This window comes from Diuraphis noxia, unplaced genomic scaffold, assembly GCF_037042655.1.
Source record: "Diuraphis noxia isolate RWA-SAM2 unplaced genomic scaffold, SU_Dnox_SAM2 contig0002, whole genome shotgun sequence".
NCBI classification, from domain to species: Eukaryota; Metazoa; Arthropoda; class Insecta; order Hemiptera; family Aphididae; genus Diuraphis; species Diuraphis noxia.
Window position 1 is genome coordinate 79,737,920 of NW_028301712.1, and position 27,419 is coordinate 79,765,338.

General features: G+C 33.5%; 1 protein-coding gene across 1 annotated transcript; it reads left to right on the forward strand.

Moving 5' to 3' along the window:
- Positions 1-1,372: 1,372 nt before the first annotated feature.
- On the forward strand, positions 1,373-26,228 carry LOC107167353 (uncharacterized). The gene is made up of 5 exons (XM_015516369.2): positions 1,373-1,780; positions 13,728-14,079; positions 19,559-20,147; positions 21,728-22,224; positions 25,899-26,228. The coding sequence occupies exons 2-5, from the start codon at positions 13,790-13,792 to the stop codon at positions 25,966-25,968; spliced, it is 1,446 nt and encodes a 481-aa protein (XP_015371855.2). The 5' UTR covers positions 1,373-1,780; positions 13,728-13,789; the 3' UTR covers positions 25,969-26,228.
- The last annotated feature ends 1,191 nt before the right edge of the window (positions 26,229-27,419 follow it).

The following is a 27,419-nucleotide window of genomic DNA, read 5'->3' on the forward strand; positions in this document are numbered from 1 at the left end:
GCAGTGGACGGTTAAACGAAGAATAAAGTTGAAAGTGCTCCAAAAATAAGAAATACATTTAAAATTAGTAATGTTAAAATGACAGTACATTTTTATTATTATTTAGAAAACAAACATAAACATGACGTTTAGCGCATTTAAATCATCAGAATCATACAAAATCGAAAATGGCTACGATTTAATTGAAAAACGTGCATGTACGTATTTATATACGAAGTTACGTTTAATCGAACGACTCGAACGCCATAAAATAATAAATATCAATTATCTTCAACCATAGTCGTTAATTGAATGCGTCCGCCTACTGAGTATTACCATATTTTTTCCGATTACAGACTCGTACGACCATCTTAATATCGAAATGGTGTGAAAGTGAGATAAATCGACTACGATCAATAACCGTGTGAGCTAAACGTGTGTGTTCAAAAATCTACACATCACGAAACGGAAAAATAACATTTTTTTAAGCACTTGTTTGCATTGCCGGAAACGATATTTTAATATGCGGCGGCGTCTTTATGATGTTTAGTCTAATTAAGGACGGCGGTAGCAGCAACAACAGCAGCTGAGAGCCGTTTTGTAGATTACGGTTGGAATAATTACGTTTTACGAATTCGGTCGATTGGTAAACAACAATAAAAACACGGAGAGAAAGAAGTGGGTATGGTACAAAAGACTTCTCAGAGAATTTATATACACAGTTGTTTGATGTATAATATAATATTATGTTATTCCAACAGATGTGGTCGCGGGTCGTGGTTAGAAAACAGAAGGGGGGGGGGGTGACATTTGTACACAAGAAGAGAACATTTTCTTAAAAAATAAACAAATATGCACACTACGATAATATTATTATTGTTTTGTATATTATGATATTAAACGATGTGCCCAATGCGGTGATATCCACCTGTAGCGGCGGACGGCCGCCCGAGAACTATATTTTGATATTTTCCGCCTTATGTAGACAGTTTTATTCGGTTATCTGATATCTCAAATTTAAAGACAAGAATATTATCCGGGGTAGGTCAAAATTTTGATTTTTGAACTAGTCATGAGGGTTAAAAAATAAACAAAAAATGTATCAGCGTGGAACGCAGGTGCGCGTAACAAGCGCTCGCCGCGGAACTGGCGGAGTGATGCGCGTGCGAGCGTCTGTCTGTCGTCTACACAGTCTCCACCACCACCGCCGCCGCCGCGGCCGCTTGACGGTCGACCGTGGCCGGTTTCTCCGTATCTCCTCCTCCGCCGCCGCAGCCCGTGCACCGAAAAACTCGTCGCCGATTCACCGTGCGGCGGGCCGGGGGAGGGGGCCGAAGGGAAACGCGTGCGTGCGACCGTGTGCGAAGGCGGGTGGTGCATGTGCGTGCGCGTGCGCACCCGGCCCGACCGGCGACGACGAGACCGCCGAATTCCGATCTCGTCCGTAGTCCGCACCGCGTCACACGTATCGCGCCGGCCGGTCGTCCACGACCGCGCAACAACCACACGGCACACAGTCCGACAACGCGCCCGCCGCCGTGCACTCTCCGCGACCGTTCGCCGATCGGAATCAGACGAATTGATCACCGTAACAGTTGTTCATCGTTACAGCTTTTTGTCAGTGACCTTCCGTTTTCCGTTGTCGACTTCCCGGTTCCCAGGGCCGAGTTCGTATCGCAACACAGCACGTCCGGCCCTTGACAGATCGTTGCGCGCGGGTGGTCCCTTGGCTGGTATGACAATAATTATTACCGACAACGACGGATCGTCGCGACCCCGGACACGACCAGACCCCAGTCAGGTAAGTGTCGACGGCGTTTCCAACGATAGAGACGTCAGTCGCAATATTACAATATTATATCGTCTTAATTATAATTTACGCCTACCCTTCGTGTCATCTCGACCGCCAACGGGGAAACGGATCAACGTGTTTGCGAGTTTGTCGGTCGCTTTCTAGTCGTCTTGAACTAGGTGGGTTTTTCTCGTTTCTTTGAGAATCCGATCCATTACGACGACGGAAGCGCAAAGCAAATTTTTCATTCTTCTTGCGCCACCTACGCTGCCCATTGTCGTGATGTTTGAACACTGAACGACGAATGCCCTGGCGGCCTGGCGACGGCCAGTGCACGCCGCGAGATTTGACCCACGAGCAAAATAACTATTCGAAAACCGCCAAGGTCGAGAGTCTTGTTTTGTTTGTCGGCGGCTCACGTGACCCGGTATTATCAAATATTGCGTTTTACTCGGCAGCGGTCAGTACCGCTGTGTGGTGACCGACTGCCTTTTCAGAAAACGAGAGATTAAAGTTATTACACGGCGGTCGCACCCACTTGTTGCTTTTCCAGGGTGCCCGGCTGGCCAACTGAATTTTGACTTGTTAATCGGTATTCGGTTCTGCACAGCTGATGCGGATTTATTGTTTGTCATGTTGTTGGGTATTAACTATTAACCTTTTTTTTTTTTTTTTGGTTTACGACACAAATCTTATGGCTATATAGGCACGACCGATGAACAGAATCACACGTTGCTGTCGCTTACAAACTCTACGGTCGCAATCGTACGCAGCTTTCATAACATACTTTTATCGCACCGTATCGTCTTAGTATGCAGAGAACGTCGTGTCCGGGTGTCCCCAAAGATAATAACGGACTCTGGTCGCTGTTATGATATTGTTATGTCGCTGTGACTGTTTCGAGTAAATAATATTATTATCATGTACCTACGACGTTATTATTATAATAGTGCTGTGCGCTATAAAACGTATGAATAATTCATTCGCCGTCGTACGCGTACCCAAATTCACAGACATTTAAAACCTCTGTCGTACCTAACCAACGCGGTTAGGTTGTGCGTCACAAAAGCCGAAAACGCCCTCGGTAAGCATACCCTAATGCGGGTAGAGAGTGTAACGATTACTAAAAATTAAATATTATCAGAATATTGTAATTGTTGAGCTAGACTTATAATAAAAAGCTAAAAAAAAAAATATCAGAATGTTATGCCCTTCTTAATAGTCAAAGACTGGCAAGACTGCTCAAAAAGTCCTAATATTTTACACGTTTGACTAGTGCTATAAACCTAACATAGGTACGCGTGCAATACTGGAATGACTGAACATTTAACAGAGTACAGAAAAGTTATGAAAATTTGGTGGTTATTTGTTTAAATGTTGATTTTATTTATAAATCGTACGTCTTCTAAGATTTAACCTAGGATTTAACTAAAACTTCGTTTCGATTTGAGTTAACTAGACTGCAAAACTTCAATAGCTACTTAGAACAAAATAAGCTACTAGAAATAAAAATCTTAATTTATAAACTTATAATAGTTGTGCTTTCACGAATAATTGACAAGATTTTTTTGTATAATGTCTATACTCAATTCTGTATTTTAGATTATACTAATAATATACTTTATGCATAGTCATTATCTTTAATAATTTTAAATATATATTTAAGAAGTAGGTACTAACTGTTTTAGCTTAAGTAAAAGACAGTATATCCTATCGGATTTGGTATGCCACACTATACCTACTGTTTTACCAGAGACTGGTTGACTGCATTTTTAAAAGTATCAAATTTGGGTATAAATTATTATATAGGTACAAAGAGTCTTTTTTGTATTTTCACATCTTCGACAAACTTACATAGACTAGACTAAACATAACAAAAAAAACACTAAACAACGTACACCTAGATAATACATTATACATTCAATATAATTTTATTGTATACTCTATAAATTGTACTAATTGTTCGTCGATACACAATTGCGCTGCCACGCGTAGGTTTGTAAGTATCGGACTTGGGAATGATTTTAAACTTTGACCTTTCTCGTAAATGTTCTTACACAACAACATTATACACAGTTTCTTATCGTCGTTTATATGATTGGAGAAACGTCTGAAACATTATTATGTGTTTATTATAAAAATGAAACGGTGAACTCACATATTTTTTTGGTTAACTGCATGACGTCTCATAAATTTCAAGAGATAAGGCGAATTATAAATATTTCTTTTTTTTTCTCATTTAAGTACTACGATAATATTAAAATCGATAAAACGGCCACCCGGGAGGAGTATTCATTTTTTCCAAACAATCTAAACACGTTGGGACAAGGGCGGTTTTCTGCGTTTACGTGACGTGGTGGTCCATTTCTCTTGGAACTGCTCGCAACCTACAGTAAATTACTTTACTGTTAACTATAACATATTATTATGTATAATGTTTAATATATTTGATGTGCTTGTATTCTTTTTGACCTTTTTTCATACATTTCACGTGTTCTCGACGGGAAATACTGTGTAATAATTTGACGTCATCTACAACGTTTCTTTTTCCAAATCACAGTTCAATTATAATCGAAATAAATGGGCATCTGAGATAAATGAACCTATATTTACTTGTTATAAAATGCCCCGTAAGACATAATCGCGTTTTACAACCAACCGTCGCGTCGGTGTCGTGTATCAATTGGAATGGCGTGACGAGGTGAGGTTTATTAAGTACTTTGGCTCTTTATGATTATGGCCCTTTATTATTATTCTATTTAGCCAAGATGGAGAATTAAGTAGTTTCGGTTATTATTTTATTTTTTTGTCCTCAGCAGCAATCGACAACGTAGTCGTCGTATTAAGTCTCCACCGTCACCTAAGAGTTGCATTTTTTGTTCCATACTAACACGGGGTCATATGTGCGAGTTTTCGGCGTTTTATTCACAAAAGAACCGTAGGAACATTTGTAACGCGCGTTAAATATTTTTATTTTTTTTTTGGACCGTACAAAAGGTCTTTTGTGTGAGAGGTTTGTGTGTGTGCTGCCTGCATCGTGAGTCTTATCGTGTATTGTTGTGCCTATAAATACGGCGAACAGACCTGGCGGCGTACAGTTGACCGGAATAAACGGACAAAAAGAAATCGCGGTTTATCGGTGCAGAGGTCTTCTGCGTGTGCGAGTGTTCACTGTTCACTCTGTATACGAGATTTCCAAAACACGAGACACCCTTCCAGATGTTTGAGCATAGGGATTTCGGCGAGAATATTATTATACCAGAATTCCTTTATTCCTTTGTGAACCAGCGACGGTGGTTCCAAATAACTGCACGTGAAATGATCGGCCGAAGTCCGTATTTCTATATTTTTCTGGGATCTGCGTTTTATTTTATCGTCAGTGTGTTATTTATGATTATTACGATTGCCAGATCGCAGTGTATATATACACATTATTACATGACGTATAATACAATGTTTGAAACATTCATTAGCCGTGTCGAATTCAGTATTATATCGACGTATATTATTGTGTGCGGTCGTTATAGGATTTGCTGCTGTTGTAACTGTTGCGATCGAGCCGAGTCGCGTTAAAGGATTGACGCCAACACGACACGCAACCGTGTCGGCGGCGGCGGCGGTTCCCTTTGAAATCTATCGAATAATTGTCTGATATGTGCCGTACTCATACGCATATATATATACGAGTATATTATAATATATAAATGCGTAGTATATTATGTTACATTCTATATCAAACAAAACACTTCGGATACATACGACAAACATATGTATAGAATGTACATCAGATTAATAATACTATTTCTAATGAACGATCGTCGGATACGAAACCGTAATGAGAAAATAAACGTTTCGTTTAGTTCCAACTTTTTTTTTGACAACATTTTGTTTTAATATAGGAGTGTTAATAGTTTTCCTTCAAACCGTGTGAACACATTATTGACTATAATTATTCCCATGCTTGTATTTCTTTTTAAAATGATAAGTGATAATAATTGTATGATGCTTAATTAATTTGATGAGATACGCCCGAAAACCCACGAATTTATAAGGAGAAAATGGTAACGAATAATACTTTATGTAATACACATAATACTAAATATACTAATAATAAAGTGAAATAAATGGAAAATGAATTCGAATTCAGACTCGATTACCTACTATAGATGTCTGGATATTGTTTTTGTGATCAAGGGAAGGTTAAAAGTCGCGTAGAACATATTTTATCTGTACCATTTAATAAATTTGAAATATTATTAATTTTGCTTAATGTCCCGTATTGTATCAATTATTACTCTAAACCTTAAAACTAAAAATAAGCATTTTAAATTGTATGAATCATATTGAATTACCCTATATGTCTGTATGTGTATATTGTGTATACATTTATTTTATAGTGACTGTTTAGTGTTAGTAAGCCGATCGTGTGTTTGTATATATATATAAGTTAATATTAGTCATTGTTAATGCACAATACTTATACGTACTAATAGTGTACAACTCGTTAAAAAAGTTAAAACAAAGTAAAAAATTGTCTTTTAACTAGTGCTATAGTCCCGATCGTCGTAAATTCATCTTTAATGAATAATGACTGTAAAGCGGCAGTGGAATATTTTACTTGGATTACATGAAATATTTCCGTGTGTATTTTGGTTTTCCCTTAGTACATTTTTTCAAATTCTGATTTTTAGAATTTTGAAGTATAGGCAGGTATAGGTAGGTATAGTAAAGTATAGGTATACCTAAAGACCATATTTTCAAATTTCTGATATTTTTTGTAGTACTAAAGGAGTGTCCCTGTGGCGATTCAAACTTCTTTTTTCAAAACGAGAACTCCCTTTTTTCTGAAAATTTCTGAAAATTATTTTCTTTAAAATTCTAATGATTAGTTTTCATCGTTTCTGAGTTATCAAAATGTTAATACTAAGAATAATAATTCTTAAAAATTGTTTAAAAAGTCGTAAAAGATTACCTAGTAAAATATTTGGATAATTTTTACAAATTATTTATATTATTGATATACCAGTATAGTAATAAATTACCAACTCTTTAAAATTGTCTAATACCCCATATCTACTTAACCAATTACGATATGATCCATAGCATACAATTTATGTAACTCAAAATCTACTCGCTTAAATTTGATTTAGATACATCAAAAAATTCTTTAAAAAAAATCATCTTAGTTCTTATTCCCTTGGATACCTTATTCGAAGTATTAATGAAATTATCGTGATGTTTTAAATATATTAATGTTTTAAAAGATAAGTTTTATCTCAAAAACAATAATGTGTTGTTTTTATTTAATTTCTTATAAATCGTGTTCAGAAAATCGTATATAGGATTGTTTTGAAAAACCATTAATTACATGATTTTTCTACCACCAATGGTAAATAGAGATACCTGTATAATTTTTATATATATTTATCTTTCAATTACATAATATTATGCTGTCTGCAACCGGTGAACTCCTACACACAATCGTGGCGAACTCCTGAATAACCATTTTTCTTTATCTCGGATTCGAATGTACATATTATATAGGTAGTATAGAATAACATGATAGGCAACCAGCAGTATGCTTCTTGTAAATAGTTTTCACATTCGAACTTCACACACTGAGCAGCTGCGGTTCGTTTCGGAACCGGAGAGGTTCAAACGATATCATAATAATGGATTTCGTGCGCTGCAATAATAATTATTATTGTACCTATAGACCGACCGGGTGTGCAGGTCGTCGTTGTGTGTGCCGATCCATACAAGAGAAGAATACCGTTTTACTCTTGGTTTGTTTTCGAAAATTCTTCAATCGATTTCACGTTGTTTACTTTTCAAAAAGGTCCAAATACAATTGTCGTCGGGGGGCACGATTTAATACTTTCTTTCGTATATCGTATGCGTATTATTTTATTATTATAAACGGATTGCCGTATTACACACTCGCGCGCACATTATAATATAAATAGTTCCTTTGCTGAACTCGTCGTCAATATGCACCGTGTACGCGTACTATACGGTGTACCGTATAGCCAATAACATACAAAATGATTACCATATTATTATTATTATTATTATTATAATCCGCCCGTGGTGCTTTTTAACAGCTTATGGCGGCATCGATGAAACGATCTTCGTTGTCCACTTTAATTTTTTTTTTTCTCATTTCATCAATCGATTTGAATATCGTTCGTGTGTTCTAGTGTTCTGCGGTAAATAAAATACACAAAACCTAGACGATCGACTTAATATAGGTAATAATCTACTTATAAGTTGTAGTTCTATTGGTTTAATAGTAGTAATACTGGTCTCGACTCGGGAGTAAACCAGAGTTTTACCGCTCGAGTGCGTATCGTATGGAAGAAAACCGAAAAAAAAAATCCATACGCATATTATTATTGCTGATACACACACACACACACATACATAGACATAGATTGTTTGCATTGGATGCTCGTTAGCCGGTCCTTGTTCTTCCCATAACATTATAACTGCTGCCGCCGCCGCCCACTCCTCTCCGCCCGGTCGATGGCTGCGGCGGCGTTCGTCTCTCATGCGCACTCGTGTAGTCTAGTTAAGGAAACATGTGAGGATTGATAAATTATAGGTCCGGACAACCGGTTTCTTTTTTTCGGCTCTCCGGGCACTTTCCGATGCGTACTTTATAATATTATTATATATTATAGGTAGTTTTATAGTATGTTGGAAGGGGAAGTGGTACCAAAGTGTCGGGCAGTAGGCACCGGTCGCACAGGACTAGATTTGGTTGTTGTTGTTGTTGTTGTTATTGTTGTTATGCTTGTGATGCACAGATGGCGTGTAACGAGCCGTCGTTGAGCACAAAAAACGGAAATGCATTGACAACAGATCGGAACTATATTTATCATCACGTTAGTTGGTACTTAATGCCTAATATTTACAATTTCCTTATTTAATTATGCACTGCTGCGCTCTATTGGATACCAAGATTATTTAATTTCATCATTTTTGTTTTCGGAATGGCCTTCGTCGACAGCCTCCTCTTGTTGTTGTTTATATTATGCTCGCTCTGTATAAATCAGCTAGCCCCGTTTGATATTTTAAATTATATAAACGTCCTGAGGTATCTATACCTCCCATGTAATATTCTTAATATTTATTGTTCGATATTATGCTGTTTAGTATTAGGTATAATAAGTGGTGCGCGCATCGTATATTATGTCTACGAATTACGATCATTTGACGAGAACAACTACAAGAGATTCTCGTAGATCTCTACGCGGGCATGGTGTTTTCGACTGCAATTAATAATAACAAGTTATTGTTGATAATCATCGTGTGATGATCACCGAAAAAATATACTTGCATCATAAAGTGGTTACCTACATTCACGGTCGTTGTTAAACTATTGTTCCTGTACTACACTGTGTTTATGCGTGGTGTACGGGTATTTATGTTAATAACCGTTTCTCTAGTATATAACATCTATTAGTCTATAACCATGGACTCTATAGTCTAGACCCTAGAGATCGGATTTATAGGGTTTCTCATGTATTCTCTGGGTTTATGCAGCTCGACGAGAGTAAACATGTGGATGATTTTTTGATTAGATAATTTGTAGAAACATTTTATTTTGAATATTTTTAGGTTTAGAGAATATTTAGTCTATATTTTTCATATTATATAAGAATTTTAGAATATATTTTACTATCGTCTATATAATAATCATGGTTTTTATTTCTCGAGTGAGAATTTCTTTATATTTATACTTATTCTAAAAAAAAAATCTATTATAATAAAATAATTGAAATTGTTAATTCATTTGTTTAAAAAATCTAGCTTAAGCCATAGCGATTTTTTTCACTAAATTTCTCATCTTTGTCACTGTTCCTCTCAGATTGATGGATTAGATTATAAACACTATTTGACTAAATCGTTAATCAATAACAATGATCTGACGTAAATTAAAACTAATATAGGTTCAAGTTGTTCAACTCAAGATTAGAATATAATATAAATGATTATATTATATATTGAGTGTTAACAATATAATATTATAGTATACTTATTACTTTGATAATTGCTTAAATAATTTTATAATGGTGACTTAATAAAAAAAAAATCAATTATATTTTGAGCGGAATTCTACCTAAAAGTCCGCCGAATAAAAGTCAGGTAAAAAAAGACCCGCGTAAAAAAGTCCGATGTAATAAAAGTTCGGCGAACAAAAGTCTGGTTTATTTATTATACATAATATGTCGTACAAGAAAACATTAATGTTATTAAAAATAATGGCAATAATTTATAATACAATTATTGCAATCAATGTTATAGGTAGGCACAATAAAAATTAAAATATTACATAAAATATGACATTATAATTTTTTGGTTAGGAATTCTCCAAGCTAAGTGTTGAAGAGTTTTTAACTCAAGTGGGACATAATATTAGGACACGGCCAAGATGATTAATGTTTTCTTGTATGACATTAAATTTTATTTTTATTTAAAAGTACCTAACAATCAGTCTGACCAAAAAATTATAATGTCATATTGTATGTAATATTTTAATTTTTATAGTACTTACCTAAAATATTGATTGTAATAATTTTATTATAAATTATTGCTATTATTTTTAATAGGTAACATTAATGTTTTCTTGTACGACATATGTATAATAAATAAACCGGACTTTTATTCGCCGGACTTTTGTTCGTAGATTCATTTTGAGCAGATGTTCGAATCATTATCAAAGTTATAAAACATGTATAATTTCTTATTTAGCAAGTAATATTATTTTAATTAATTGTGTGTCTAAAATTACTTCTATATGAAAAACCTATCATTTGATTAACGTTGCTCACAAATTACTGTTGTGCATTAGTCAAAATATTTTATTATTTTTATGATCAAGTGTTTGGAAAACACCGTCCAACTATGCTTGCTATACATCTCGGATATTCGCCTCCGGCTTATGGACGAAAAAGCGTTTCTTTTTACGGGCGTGAATACTGATTTCTACATTTTATTAGTTTACTAGGATCTATTCGTTTATTAACAATCTACTTTGTATATTTTGACAGTTGAGGAACCTCCTAATATGTGTTGTTACCAAACATCATCAAGAATATGTCATTATATTAATATAATATTTATGTCATTATAGAATGATTCTGTAAAATATAAGTATTTTCAAATGCTGACTGGGATTTTTACTAAATCATATGGTATTTCGCTAGAAAAGTTTACATTTTGAACTGATTTATATATTATGTTATCAAAGTGTTTTAACATTTTCTGTATTTTTTACTCATTATAGTAGCCGTATATTTTTATTTAAAACCGTAAATTATAAACAACGATTGACCGTTGCGGTAGCCTTTTGTGCTTCTTTTATAGTCATTTCCATGATATATTAAATTTTTTTTCTTATTCATAATTTAATTGTTCATAACTGTTCACGCGATGAAAATGCGTTTTTGATTATTAATATGCATTTTCTTTAAACGCACTGCTTCAAATAGTCATTATTAATAAATTACAATAAGTACATGTGCGAGTGACCTGATGAATATTCGGTATTTATGTTACTATAATAATTTTTTCATATGAAACTTTTCAGACAGTATAATGTGTTTAGTTGATTTCCCCCTAATAGGCCGAATATTACGTATAATATTATTATACACATTAAATTGATAATAATATTTCACTATTATATTACCTACCATAAATGTCTAATTTAAAACTAGATATTTTGAGCAGTATTTGTAGGCGAACGCCGTGTGTGCAACTGGGCGTGAGTCAAAATTCTCATTGACACTCCCAGGTCCTTTTTTATACTGACAACTGACAATTAATACATATTTCTGTGTCTACTGCTATATTTAAGGAACGTTACCACATGTTGTCGACTACAAAATGTGTCGAGCGACCACATTGGCCGATCCTTAATGGTGATATTTAAAAAATAAAATCGATGTAATCCGAATCAATTCTACTGTTGGATTCGTCTGATGATTGATAAATTATTTTTGTAGTAATATAGTAAAGCGAGAATAACAACGGTATCAGTAGAGAACCCTATGCCCCGGGTATTTCTGATCCTGGAAATTAATTTATTTGTTTTTGGGTGGCCTACATCCGCCCCTATGGGTTATAGGTAGATGATAAACTTCATAAACTCTGTTCTAAATGTTTACCTCCCTTTTTAGGTTCTGCAAACCCATCTTTGTCATTCATTGTATGTACGCAATGTATACGTTCGATTTTTATTGTAACTATACTTATATTATATTTGATAAATATCGTTTTTAACCAATATTACTTAGCGGTCGACTTAGATTTTGGAAGATCTGCTGAGATTAAACTCGTTATCTCGCTGGGCCTGCCAATCGGTTATTTTTAAGATTTTGAAAAATTAAGTGGATTTATTGTTCTTGTAAAAAAATTCGTATCAAATTTAATACAATATTCGCATACCTATCAATATTGATTTACTGTTTAACGAGCTGCAGTTTAAAAACCACTTGTGGGTGGGTGATACCATTTCTATTGCGTGCTACGCTGGCTTTGGGTTCGTAGTAAATCATTCCATCAACAGGTAATAAATTGAAAGAAATGCAATTTATTATAATTTTTTTTTTTTAAAGATCATAATACGTAATAATAAGGGTACGATCCGTATGATGATGTAGGTATGTAGTTGATGATAATTATTTATTAGCGTGCTTGTACAACTATCATAACATGTTACTTTTCTGAGGTTCTGTCACTGGACAGTCTCCTCTTCATGTCTTCTTTAAATCACTCATCATTGTTACTTATTGTTTTATGTGTAAACAGATTGTAATATATTTTTTAATAAAAAAAAAAAAAAACATGTTACTTACTTCCGCACGCTTATGTCGACTCGCAGTATTTATTTTCACCAATTAGGTAGGTAGGTAGTAGGATCTAGGTAGTTAATACTTATTATATATTATTTTAATATAGGGATTGATATTTTTGTCTGTTTTACTATTTATCGAACAAGACTTCTCAAAATCTATTTGAATTCGTAGGCGTTTTTAAAATTGTTTACAGCGTAAAATATTATTATATAACAATTTTCATTTTACAACTATTACTATTCAAAAAAAATAAATAAATACTCGTGCATTATATGCATATTTTTTTTAATGATGTAAACATTTTTAATAATGTAATCATATAAAATGCATTTTCATGAATTCGTTTATTGTTTGCGTAGCTTGTGAGTCATGGTAGTGTTAATCAATAAATATGCGCAAATACCCTGGTCGAGTACTTCATATAAAAAATTATTTTCCCTCGATCGTCGTTATATACCGGGATACCTATTATTTAAAATATTTACTATAACAATTCGTTTAAGTCGATTTGTGTAGATAGTAGTTATAAACTGAATAGGTACGCAATGCTAAATTGTTAGTATAAAAGTCTTATAGTCATCTATTCGTATTTAATTGTGTCGTAATTAGTTATTAATTTATTATACCTATACCTACATATAAAACATCGACTGAACGTGGTCGTGTGATGTACCACTGATGCAATGTTGTAATATTTCGACGTAATGATATTACAATATTATGTTAAAATTTTAAATGAAATAAGTTTAAGAGAGTCAATATTGGTCCAAATCTATTAGTCGCTTGTAGAATCTTAAGTACTCCACTACTTGCGCCATCTGTTGACTGTTGTGCTAAATTTTGAAGTTTAACCAAACGAACGGAATTTATTTCCCATGCAGATAACGAAACGTCTGCAAAATTTATTTGACTTCAATCTTAAGGTATTTAGTTTTCAGACTTTGGTGGCGGGGAGGAGTTTTTGTAAAAATGCAAGAAATAAATACCGGGAAAATAATCGATGATGAGATTATTTTGCGCATGGTCATAATATTATGTAATGTTAATTGTGGTGATGAGTGATGACTAATGACAATTGGATTTTTCTGCAGGCATGCGATTGACGACGTACGCCAGCGGCGACGGTCGAGCAGCGGCGACATGTTGATGCGCCATGTCAAGGCATGGACGCTCTAAACAATACGGTCCGGAACCGCCGCCGGCGGCCGTCTACACCAAGCCGCCGCCGCCGGTGCACGGCAACAACACGTACAACGGCCGAGCGCACCACCATTACCAGCAGCAGTCACAACAGCAACACCAGCAATTGCTGCTACAACAGCAATTCTACGGCACGCAACAACAGCAACAGCAGCAGCAGCAGCAACAACAACAGCAACAGTCCCACGTGGTGGTCGGACCTAGGCCCCCGTCGAGCAGTCACCACCATCACTCGTTGCCCAGGTATTATACTATTTATTTAGATTGGTTAGTTATTTTCTGGTGCTGATTGCGACCAAAGTCAAGAAAGATAGAAGCGGAGAGAATGGGTTTTTGGTGGGTTCATTTTCGCTGTAGAGCTTTTTTCATCGTTTCTCGTTGCTGTGTGTATTTAATATTAGATTAATACCTATAATTTACAGCGTTTTAATTGTTTAAACATTTTTTATTTGTTTGGAATTTGCGGAATTTTTTTCTGGGCTGTACAGAATATTAGAATATAAAATAGTGTACCTAATATTTTAATGTCAGACATTTTTACATTAATCATCATTCACTTTTTCTTAATTGAGTTGCAATTGTTATATTTTCGTATTGACTGAATCCATTTGTTTGTATTTTGGAGAACCGAAATTGAAAAGCAAATTTTTATTTTCACAAACCGTTGAGATTCCCAGTCTTTTATTTTACAATGAACAAAATTAAGGTTTATGGTTAATATACCGTTTGAGTGTACATGCTTATTTGTTATAGTCGTATATATGAGTAGTTCGGGTTTTTACTAATAGTTCACGGTAATTTGTCGAGTAGTAAATAAACGCGATCAATACTCGTGTCCTGAGGGTTTAGTTTTGTAATAAATTGTGCAGACGGTGTTGTTATCGTGGCTGCATCCGAGTTCCGTCCCAATTATAAAAATTGAATTTTTAGATATACTAGTTCCGTCCAGGGTTTTTTTGACGGATATACCAATTCCGTCCCGTGTCAAATCGAATTTAACAATATCACATTATTTAGATATAAAGATAATATGATATCAGTTACCGCACAAAATAATCGAATTTAATAATATCATATTATTAAGAAATAAAGATAATATGATTTCAGTTATTGAACTAAATAAACTTTTCAGTCGTTATTTGTGCGTGTCCGTGCTTCGTTAATATATATTAAAAATGGATAGTCTACAATATATGTACAGTGAAAAAGGTAAAATGTTAATTATTAAAAATGAATTTAAATTTTGTTTTCACAAAGAGCTGAATAACGATATTGAACGATGGAAGTGCATTCGAAAACAATGCAAAGCATATATAAAAATTGGTAAGATAACTAAATTTATAATAATTAAAGAGTGGATATTTAGGTTCTTTAATGCTTAAAATATAATGCTAATATTTTCTTAAAATCACTAAAATATTCACCAAATATTCATTAAACTTGTAAATATGCAGATATATGATTTTTTTCTAAAATACCTCAATAAAAACAATTAATAATTGTTAAACACCATTCAACAGGTTCAAAAAAAGAAATTGTCTTTGAAAATTTAGACCACAGCCATGATAAAACCGAAGAAACTAATTTAAATCGTCAAAAACTTAATAATAAATTAAAAAGAAAAGCTGTTGATGATATTTGTGAAAAACCAGCTAAACTTATTCATAAAGAACTTTCTAATCATGATATTAATACTATTACCTCTAATGATATAGACTTAATTAGAAAAAATATACATCGTGCTAGGTCATCCATATTATCAAAATTACCCACAACCATTGAAGACGTTCATGAACTATTGAAACAAATTACGATACATACTAATAATGACGAAAAATTTTTAATTATGAATGATCCAATTACACACATTATTATGTTTACTTGCAATACAAACTTATCTCATTTAAGCAAAATTAGTACTATTTATGTTGATGGAACCTTTAAATGTTGCCCAAAACAATTTACACAATTTTTTACTATTCATGGATTAAAAGAACCAAACAGTTTTATTCCACTAGTATTTTTTTTACTGCCAAACAAAGCAAAAAACACGTATGAACATGCGTTTAAATTTTTATGTGCAGAATGTGATAAGCTCCAGTTACAATTTACACCACAAACCATTTACGCAGATTTTGAAAGTGCTATACATACTGCTGTTTATGCAGTTTGGCCAGAGATAAATTTAAGAGGATGTCGATTTCACTTAGGGCAATCATGGTGGCGTAAAATTCAAGATCTTAAATTGTCCACTTTTTTTAGAAATGATAATTCTGAGATTGGTAGATTTTTAAAGTACATATTTGGATTGCCATTTTTAACACCAGACGAAGTAGGTGATTTTTTTGCTTCTGATCTAATGGGAATCAAACCAGTTGATGAAAAAATAGATTTATTTTTGGATTACTTAGTTGATAATTATATTTCACCTGAATCTACTTTTCCACCTCGTATATGGGCTGAATTTTCACATAGTACTTTACGTACCACAAATAACTGTGAATCATTCCATTCTAAATTCAATGGAATGTTTTATCATGCCCACCCAAATATTTATCAGTTTATAGAAGCTTTAAAATATGTTCAACAAGATTCCTACATCAAATTAAGAAGCAGTATAAAACGAAGAAAACCCATATTAGCTAAAGAAGATTTTATTAAAGAAAAAATGTATGAATACAGTTCAGGTCAAATATCACGATTGGAATTTGTAAAAAAAATATCCTATAAATTCAATCCAATTACAAATTTGTAAAAATGTATGTTTTTTTACTATAAATATGACGTATATATACTTTGACTATTTAGTATTTACTGAATTTTTAATTATTATTATAAATGTATATAACATTATGACCAATAAATTATGAAAATGTATTAATAATATGAATACTTATATTTTTTGTATGCATTTTATAACAATTTTTATATTAATTATTACGACTAAATTATGAAAATTATTAAGGACGGAATTAGTATATACCTTTTTCTAACTGGGACGGAATTGGTATATACCTTTTTTTTAACAGGGACGGAATTGGTATAAAAAAAGGTTCTCGGGACGGAACTCGGATGCAGCCGTTATCGTTGGATTTCCAAGGATGACGTGTAGTTTATGATGATGACGAATTCGCTTTTCATTTCAAATCTGGAGGAAATTCGTATAATTGACGAACATCGTGGTATGTTCATTTCCTCGAAAATGCTTTGACGCCGGTGTGTCTTTAAATTTGATTAATGTTATGTTACTCTGCTAAGAAGACGACAGAAAACTGCAGAAACTACCTATAATGTATATATATATAGGCCCTACATATAGTATATTTATTGATATTTATTTTTTATCGCAATAAATTCGTACTTAGGAAATGGTGTGTGTGCGCGCGCGCGTGCATTTCTGATTGAGATGAGAAACTTGGCTGTGGCGTGTTTTGTACAATTTACTCACAAGAGATATATAAGAGAGAGGAAGAGTATAGTATTATATACTTCCCCCCTCAAGCCAATCGGAGATTTGTCCGGCGTATATAATAGAACTGTAGAATATTATTTTAACAATTTCTAAAGGTTTTTCTATTCATACAAAACATATACTATTTATGAACTACTAAAAACTACTTACCCCTTGGCTGTATCCATCAAAACTGCGGCTAAAAATCATCACGTACTATATAATGATAATAATAATAATAATAATAGAAAAATCGATGGGAATAATGAACATCACCATATTATATACTAGTCATGTCGGATTGACAGGTTATAGTTGTACCAGTGAACAAAGCGAAGAATTTCTCATTGTTTTCGTTTTTCCGTCTCGGTGTTAAGCTTTTTAGTTTTTACATATTATTGTACATTAAAAAAAAAACAATTTGCAATAATATTCTCTATTGCGTAACTGTGAATTTTAGAACTTACATTAGCCAGACGATCACGATCTATAGAGGATCGCACGGAATTCAGCGAAACGGCCGGACGGATAATTTGTCTTATATAAAACTAAGCCGACGAGGCAATATAGTTCTCGTTACAAAATGCTTTTTTAGATTGAAATATAAATTTAGTACAATAGTATACCCTTTATCAATACAAACCAAAAGTTTTAATGATAACGAGATATCTGCAGATAGGTACGTATTTAGAGATGACTAGGATAGGTTGTTTTTAAGGATTTTTGGGATTATGTTTAATATATTTCAGTGGTGATATATCTACAGGGATATGTTAAATAGGGTTGTTTAGGCTTCCATCGTTAACAATCATTTCTTACTGGAAAATGTATAAATGTTTTCAGCGGTCTGTTACGTATAATCATATTATTATGTTTAAAAATTGTTATTTGTATATGAAGTTTGTTCCAAAAGTTTAAAATGTTTCATACAATAATCATGTCTTCATCGTCATATAAGACTTATGAGTAGGGCTCGGATGTTGTTGCATTTGCAATTTTTTTTCTATTGTTCGGATTCGTTGCTAAGTAAGTTATAAATTTATTTTAAACGAGTACCAATTAATATATAAAAATTTTAAGTGCAAGTTTTTGCAATTTTTGACCTTTTTTCAATTTTATTGCAACTTTGTTGATTGTCGTATATATTTTTTATGTTATCACTTTTTTTTGTTAGATTATACAGTGTAATAATTTTTAAGATAAGGTAAGGTTTTTAAAAAAAACAAATCAAAAATAGTTTAAATAAAAAGTTATACATTTTGATAAAATTATTTGTAGATTTCTGAAAAAATAAGAAGACCACACAATTCACCAGATTTTTAATGACAACTGACGAGAATTTGAATTTGAATCTTTTTTATTATCTACTCGTTTAAAACCAATCTAATAAAACTTTATAATATTACTTAATAAAATGACTTAATCCATTTCATAAAATAATTTTTTAATATATATTTGTATATTTTTTTGGTACAAAATATTTATTTATTGCAATTTTTAAGTGCAATCTTGGGTTTTTTTCACAGCAAAAATGCAATAAATTTTATAAAAATTTTAGTGCAACAACATCCGAGCCCTACTTATGAAGGATTCTAGTTCAGTCTCTACTATATATAATAAATTTTTAACCCCATTAAAATTAAACAAAATCCTGGTTACATTGCTCTTATTATTTTACACCGCTCCTTTATATTCTTTCGTGTCGTTCCTAATTAATCATGTAGTGTTAAAATCCTAGTGGCATTTTAATTTGCTAAACGTTATAGTTATATTTTTAATATATATCCGATATACCTTAAAGTTGAAAATCTACGTCCGTTTAAAGTTGTCAAATGGTTATCAACTGTACCTACTACTAATAAAATGTATAAATTATGTAACCGTACACTGAAATCGTGTGCAATCTATAGCCAAGACTATTTTTATTCATTAAATATAAATTTTTACTGCATACTTATTGGACATTTGAATAAATGCACCTACCTAATATTAAATTTAATTAGTTATAATACATATACTATATATTTTCTGAATTATTTATCGATTGGTATTTAGAAGTTGAAAATATAGGCTTTGTATTTTAGAAAATAACTGTTTAATTAAATAATATAGAATCGTCAACAATTGAAATCTATTATGACGCGTTTGAACTGGCAAAAATATTGGATGTAAAAATTCCCAACACTTCTTTGTGGCTGTAGATATGAACCGTTACGATTTATTATAAATAATAATATTTACGATATACTAATTGATATCATGTTTGGACAGAAATGCCTGGAGCACGGACAGGCATTCTCCGGCGGCCGGATCTTCGTCGAACAGCTCGAACGACCGGGCGTATGCTGCCAACCGCAGGGCAAAACATCACCGGGTGTACAATAGTCACCGGCAGACGTCTCGCGGTCACCACAAGAGCGATGGTGGCGGCGGCGGCGGCGGCGGTGGTGCCACCACGGACCCGGACGCCCTGTCGTCGGTGACAACGGCCGGCGTCAAATACAACCAATTGCAGCAACCGCCGACACAACATTTGAACCACCAATCGCTGCACCAACTACACCAGCAACAGCAGCACCACCACCGGCCGCAGATGGCGTCGGCCTGGCCACCGGTTGAACCGCCTCCTTCGGTCGTTCACCATCTCCAGCAGCAGCCGGCCACCGTCACACAATACTTGCCGCAGCCGCCACCGCCACAGTTACCGCCGCAAAATGCCGCCGCTGCGGCCGCGGTCTTGAGGCAACATCACCAGCCACAGGCGGCGGTGCCACTGTTGCTGCCCTCGTGCGACGTAGCAGTCGACGCTTGCGGCGGCCACTGTCCGAGGTTCGAAAACTTCTGCCATTTCTGCTTGCTGGTGAGTCCGATAATAATATTATATTTTAACGCTCTATTATATCCGTTATAGTTTTATCATCATGTGAATTCATGTCGTTTGTACGGGCTGTACCAATATACTGTTTAGTGTTCAGGTCTGCCGAGTGGTAATCAAACAGTGTGTTCTCTGACGTAGAGTTCGTACCCGATGAGAGTGTTCTATAGGGACTTGGAAGATGCATCCAAATGAAATCAATTATAAAAAAAGAAACGTACGACTTCATATTATGTAAAAAAAAAAAAAAATACTTTTAACAGTTTTTCGTAGATACTCTGATAAATTTCCAACACTGCAGTAATAATTTTCTGACCGACGAATAGCCGGATTTCTGCTAATACCGCCCATGGGTGGAAAGAAACATTTAATGCCCTCATGGTTGACTGAAAAGTAAATTGAACTTCGATAAAAGCGAGACGAAAAACGCATATTTATAATTTTTATCATTTAGTAAAAACTGCGAAATTTTCACTGACATTCTGCAGTTATGCAATTTATTGTTACGTATGAGGACGTCATGTCCGTCCACAGTTTACATCCAGTTGATGTTATTGTTTGCTGTGTATAAAAATTATATTAGATGCTATTCATATGCTACTCGAATTGGCAAAATAAAATTTTGGAGCTCAGTTCAAAAAAAGAGCGTTTCCATCACTTTGTATACGTTGTTCATTCGGGGGCATTCATTAATTTATAATTTATAACAATTATTCTCATTTATCAATTATATTTCAACAGCTCCAAAAGTAATCAATTAAAAAAAGTTAACCAATATAACCAAAATAACCTTAGATGTTGAGGCTTAAATAAATAAAAAATACATTCACATGCCAAATATTTGTTTAAATATAGTTCCATATATTCCCAATGAAACAGTGAAACCTCGATAAGACTGAATCACTTAAGACCGTCCAATTTTTCCGTTTTAACAAAAATTCCGACTTTACGGGTTTCACATTCATTATGTATTTGAATCGGAACGAAAGAAATTGTTCGTATTATCGGGGGTACCGAAGTTTTACTGTATATTGTTTCATATATCCACCACGATTAAAGATATAATATATTCTATATTCTATAATATCCACCATGCATATTCCATTAATAAATTATGATTGTATGTTGATTTATATCTTCCAATTTAATTATCTTGGTAATGATACCTAACTGACAATAAGTATTAAAATGTATATAGACCAACATTTTGGTTATATATCAGCTGCTAGTCAGTATATATATATATATACGTTTTTTAATATAAATAGTTAATGATTAATGAAATGATCAATGACATGAGTTATGATAGTATCTATAGTATCGTACATTCTGGTAAAAATAAATTTATAAATGCAGTGAGGCGGCGTACCTTCCCGTGCGTTTCAATTAAAAAAATAAATAAAAATAGTAAGTCCTTAACATACGCTTCAATTTCCGAAAAATGAGTTATCCTAAGAAACTCCATATTCCTTGCGAGCACTATAGAGATCGCATAATTATTATCATTATTTTGTATACATATAGTGTAATATTATAATCGTTTATACATCGTCCGCGGTTCACAGGTGTTTTATTTCGCTGGCATCACGGTGGGCTTCCTGATGATCATGGCGGCCATCGTGTCCACCCGGGACCCGCGGTTCCTGTACATCGGTGGCCTGGTGCTGCCGGTCAGCGCGTTCCTGATGGCCGTTCAGTGCCGGGTGCGGCAGGACGCCGACCGCCGGAAGCGTCACCGGCACCTGAACAGCCGGCACCACCACAGGTCGAACGCGGGCGCCCTGATGGTGATCAACAACAACAGCACCAACAGCAACCAACACAACGGCGGCGTTGCCGGCCAACCGTCGGCCACCGGGTCCGGCACGGCCGCCACCGCTGCCGCCGCCGAGATCATACCGCTGCAGAACATAATGGCGGCCGGCGGTGTCGATAACAGCGGCACACTTCGCCGACAGTTCCAGGGCAACGTCTACCAGTACGTCGGCCAGAGGGACGGCAGCGAGACAAACTACAACGCGGTCAACGGCCATCACTACGAGACGACGTCCGACCTACAGCAGTGAGTGTTGTTGCGTATAATGCATTTTTGATAATTCATCAACTACGAATAGAGCTGTACATTTTCATGAATATTTTCAATAATCCTAAACATTTTGGAAATAATTTTCTTATAGATTTTTTAATTACATACCATTTGTTAATTGTAAATTTATACACCAAAAACTTACGGACTTACTTAAAAAAATAAAAATAGTACCCAACTGTTTAACACATTTTTCTTCAAAAATAAAAATAAAAACTGTTCAATATATTTCACTTATTTATAAAATATAATGCTAACTGTTTAGTGTATTTTATTAATTAAAAATGTTCTGTTATAAATTTGAAAAAAAAATAGGATTTCAAATTAATTAAATCTTTATTATTAGGTAGTTAATTACAGTTATAGTTATTACATCTTACATAATATGTAAAATTTATGAAAATTTTCAGAAAATGTCAATGAAAAAATAAAATTTCAAGCTTTCATATCTAACTACGAATGTCGCGTGTCAACAAAATTATTTTCTTATCTCTTTATCTTGATGAAAAGTCGCGTCATATTTAATCTTATTTAGTAAAAAAAAATGTTTAATTTTATTCGTCCACTTTTTTTTATAATAAAAATAAAATAATATTTTTTTATTGCTAGTTAACAGGTTAACCGCTACGTTGATTTTTGGTACATTGCCTGGAACGCTTCTTGTACCGTTTTCGCAGATACACTTATTGTTTTGCCAAAAAAGTGTTGTACTATAGTACACGTAAATACGATTTAAACACAGGAAAATATTTCCTAGCTTACCAGGCAATAAATAACATTTCCAATCAGCTTTTTGATATCTTATAAATTAATTTTGTTAGGTAAAAAAGAACAATAATAATAAATTTTAAATAAGGTTCGTTGTTAAAAAACACGTGTTCGCTACTTTTTGGGTTAGCTCGATGGCAAATGAACCATATGTACCAAAAATGGTTTACTTAGCGATTAACATGTTTTAAACATTAACAGTGAGATTACCGACTGCACTAAAAACATTTACGTCCGATATGTAGACGAGTTTTGCTCGTTGCTGATAGCTGATGAATGAATTGCGTTAAATAATAGCTATTTAATCTAAAAACGTGTAAATATATTTAATATTACTAATAATTTATTATGTTCATCATCAGCACATCATTAGTTACTTTGCTTAAATAGAAAAATCGAAACTTACAATATTAAACTCGATTAAAAATAAATGAACATTTATTATTGTACCACGTATATAATAAAAAATATCTAATTATTTCATCTTCTCGTTGCCCTGAATATTATTATACCGAACAATATTGTGCATTAAACCGGTTGAGGCGATGATAAGGTTTAGCGATTGTGAAAACTTTGTTTCGTCCATATATGGGTATAGGTGTCGCTCAAATTCATACACCATTGTAATATATCCTTAATACTACTTGGTGTACCTATGTCTGCTATAATATCACAGAATAAGACAATATTATTAATATACTATTATATTATTAAAGATAATATTAAGAGGACGTGATACCCGCATGTGTTGTCTCTGTCTTACAAGTGCATTATATAGTAAATTTTACGTTCAGCAGAACACGTGTAGCTCCGTTGCTTAAAAATTAGAGTGAATTGACCTCTTATAAAATTTAAAGATACAAATATTATGTAGACGACCTCGTGGGCTTTTAACTTTATTTTAATTTTGAAGCGATTTAAAAGTATTTTAAAATTGTAAATATTTTGCACATCTTATAATACTTATAACAGTTATAAATCTATAGTAAAAAGCCCATGAGATCGTCTATATAATATTCTTAACTTTAAATTTTATAAGGGGTCAGTTCACTCTAATTTTTAAGTTAACGGAGCTACACGTGTTCTGCTGAGCGAAAAATGTACCATGTTACGCATTTGTAAAGCCGGATTCCCACGACTGGTGTACTTGCCAAATACGCCAATAATTGTACATTTGACCAGTGCACGAATATGGTGCTCACACGTCTGGCGTACTTGACAAGTACGCCAATACCGGAGCACTAGTGCAAGTAGCCAAGTACACTGTTGTCTGTTCCCATTGCTGGCTGTTATACGAACCGGTCGTGGGATCAATAGTACAAGTATATTGGCCGTTCCTTTGACTTGTGTCACATTTACCGACAATCGCCGGGAACGACACCAGTGACAAATAATTGTACAAGTATGGCGATCCGACGGCATGGCAAGTAACCACCAGTGCCAAATATTGGCCAAATACACCAGTCGTGGGAATCCGGCTTAAGACAGAGACAACACATGCGGGTATCACGTCCTCTTAAGTTTCATAACTGACCCCGGATAAGTACTGTTATAGAACATAACATTGTATAACCTATATATTAATATTCTCATCATCTCATCGGAGGAATGTTAGCTTTGTTCAAAAACAAAACAGTATTTAACCAGTTAATCGGTAATCAATTGATCAATACAATATAATTTTTTCACTTTTTAATTATTTTAATATAGGTACGTGGTTGATTTATGATGTACGATAATTTAATGTTAATAACGGAGTCGTAGGTCGGATAGAAAACATATTTTCCATACCTGAAGGTAAAACCAAAAGGTATAAGCGCAACAATCGGTGGTTCACTGGCCGTGAAATAAAAAGATGAGAGCAATTATGAACGTACTAACCGTAAATTATAGGGAGTGCATTTCGTACACTGGTAATAAATTATTATCTAGGTGGTTTTTTGGGCGTGGAAGTGTTAATTTTTGACTAATTGCCTATTCATTTATTCGATTTGGTTATAAATACTGTTTGAGTTATAATGCCACACAATAATTGTGAATATTAATCCGCACAAAAACCCGTATTGAATTATTTTAGAATTTTGCCTATAGCTCGTTTACGTTTATTGTATGTATAAATATTATTGCCTCGTCAGGTATTTAAGAAGAAGAATCAGTGAAAATGTGTGATAAGTTTTATCGTTATTTGAGTAATTTCATATTTTTGCTGAGTTCAGTCATGTACACTGACACATACCTATACGTATAATCGTAAGCCGCGAAATGCGTAAACCATAAATTATAAACATCTAATCTAATATGTAACATCTTTAATATTACTGACTTCCAGTCTAGTGTCCAATTATTAAAATTGAAAAATTATTTTCCTTAAACATTACAATATATTTTTTGTGTAAAAATCTACTTAAATAAATATTCCAATCAATTAATATAATATAAATGTTTTATGATAATGCGTAATTTTTTCGAAAATACGACGAAAAATATAGGCTCTTATAACTTGGTGGTATACAACAAAATGTTCCATTTCATTTTCAAGTTTTATTCTTTTATTTGTAATTATGTAAATATAGTGATTTGTTAAATTAATTGTTAATGTTTGGCATTGTCGAGGTTATTATTTTACGGTAAAGGTATGAATAATCAATATAATCTTCTGTTTTGTTCGAAGCTTATTTTAAATGGTCCATTCTTATATATTTATAGTTATATTATACTTATATAGGTACTTTCGATGTAATCAAAACCTTTTTTGACCGCCTTTCGGCAAAAGCGTAGCGTGTATTGTCTTTAAATGCTTGTTGCTTATCATCAAAACATTCAAAACGGTATTCAAATAAATCATTTGTTCAAATTTGCATTTGTGTTTTTTTTTGTTGCAGAGTTGAAGGAGTGCCATGGTGGAGACGAGAAGACAACCGACCGTATCACAACCGCACCCTTCACCAGTAACCATATACAACACACACACACACCCTGTCCTCGGCTGCTCATAATTATTATTATTTTTGTTTTTCAGTAGCCCTCGTCGACTGTGTGTTTATATATTATTATTATAAATACGATTTGTACCTATATTTATATATATATTATTCATTATTAATATTTTTATTTTTTTGTCACTAAGTTTTTTATGTCGCCCCGTTGCCTTGGTGCGACGTTTGTATACGTTTATATACTTACATTATATTATTAAACAACGTTATACGTGATTCGATTGAAATATTATGTCTCAACTTATCCCAAAAACGTAACCTCCAACATTGGCAATAGTGGGCCTCGTCATATTATACAATACCCAGTTGAGCCTACCTATACAGTGGTGTTTTGTAACTATTTTATTATAATCTTAGGCACAAATTATTATCATGTATGGAAATGTCATCACAGTACAACTTTTATGACTTCAAGACTTATCTAAAAAAAAAAAACTTTTTTCAAACTGTTCTCGTGCTTAATAATAGGACTTAAATACTTTTTATGATAATAGGGTTTTACCACTGCCATTTGTCAACTACATGTTACCTACGTGAAAAATGCGTATAATCTGTGAATTATTTTTTTAGCAATACACCACTAGTGCCGTACCTACTCGGCCGCCTTTCATTCGAAAAAAAAGGTGCCACCACTGACAGCGACTGACTACGAAAACTCGATGAGCTTTATCATAAATACCTACCGTATAATACAATATTAATGGTTACACATAGAACACTGTGTTGTGGACGTGCTACAATGGACTGACGGATTATTTATTATTATAGTTAGTACCTACTTTTTCCGCTACTCAATTTTATATTATACATCATTACCTATGTATGATATTATTATTTATTATATCTGAACAGTTCCACGGGAGAAAAGGACGCGAAGTCCTTGAAACCGAAAACCTTGTTATTACCACAAAAACCAATAAAAAAAAAAAATATATATATATATACACTTATAATAATAATAGCACCGAACAAATATCGTCTTTGGAATATTGAAAAAAAATAATGTTCGCCATTAAAATCATACAAAGACAAACTTGCGAATAATATTGTAGCACGACATGTAAATATTGGTGATAATGCAATAGGTACTAATAAGTGTTTGTCCTTAAACATTTCGTCTACAAAATATAAATATGAAACTCAATACGTGACAGAGTAAGATTGATCTTGAAAATGCTCTTGTTAACTATTTTTCTAACATTGAAACGGACTGCAGTGATATTCCACATAAAACTAAACCACAGTCTATGATATTAAATCGTAGCATAGATACTGACTATAATTATTGGTTAATCTTTTTATAATTTTATCGGTATGGTTAACCTAACAAATTTAACAGGTTTCAAGGTGTTTGAGTAATAACATTGTAACTCGGTAAATTAATATATATAGTATGCAATTATATGC

What these genes read in the sequence shown, in the direction of transcription:
- LOC107167353 (XM_015516369.2), top strand. Translation starts at nt 13,790, where the DNA reads ATGTCAAGGCATGGACGCTCTAAACAATACGGTCCGGAACCGCCGCCG. An exon ending in CACCATCACTCGTTGCCCAG is followed by an intron (nt 14,080 to 19,558) that starts GTATTATACTAT and finishes ATGTTTGGACAG; the next exon opens with AAATGCCTGGAGCACGGACA. An exon ending in ACGACGTCCGACCTACAGCA is followed by an intron (nt 22,225 to 25,898) that starts GTGAGTGTTGTT and finishes TTTTTGTTGCAG; the next exon opens with AGTTGAAGGAGTGCCATGGT.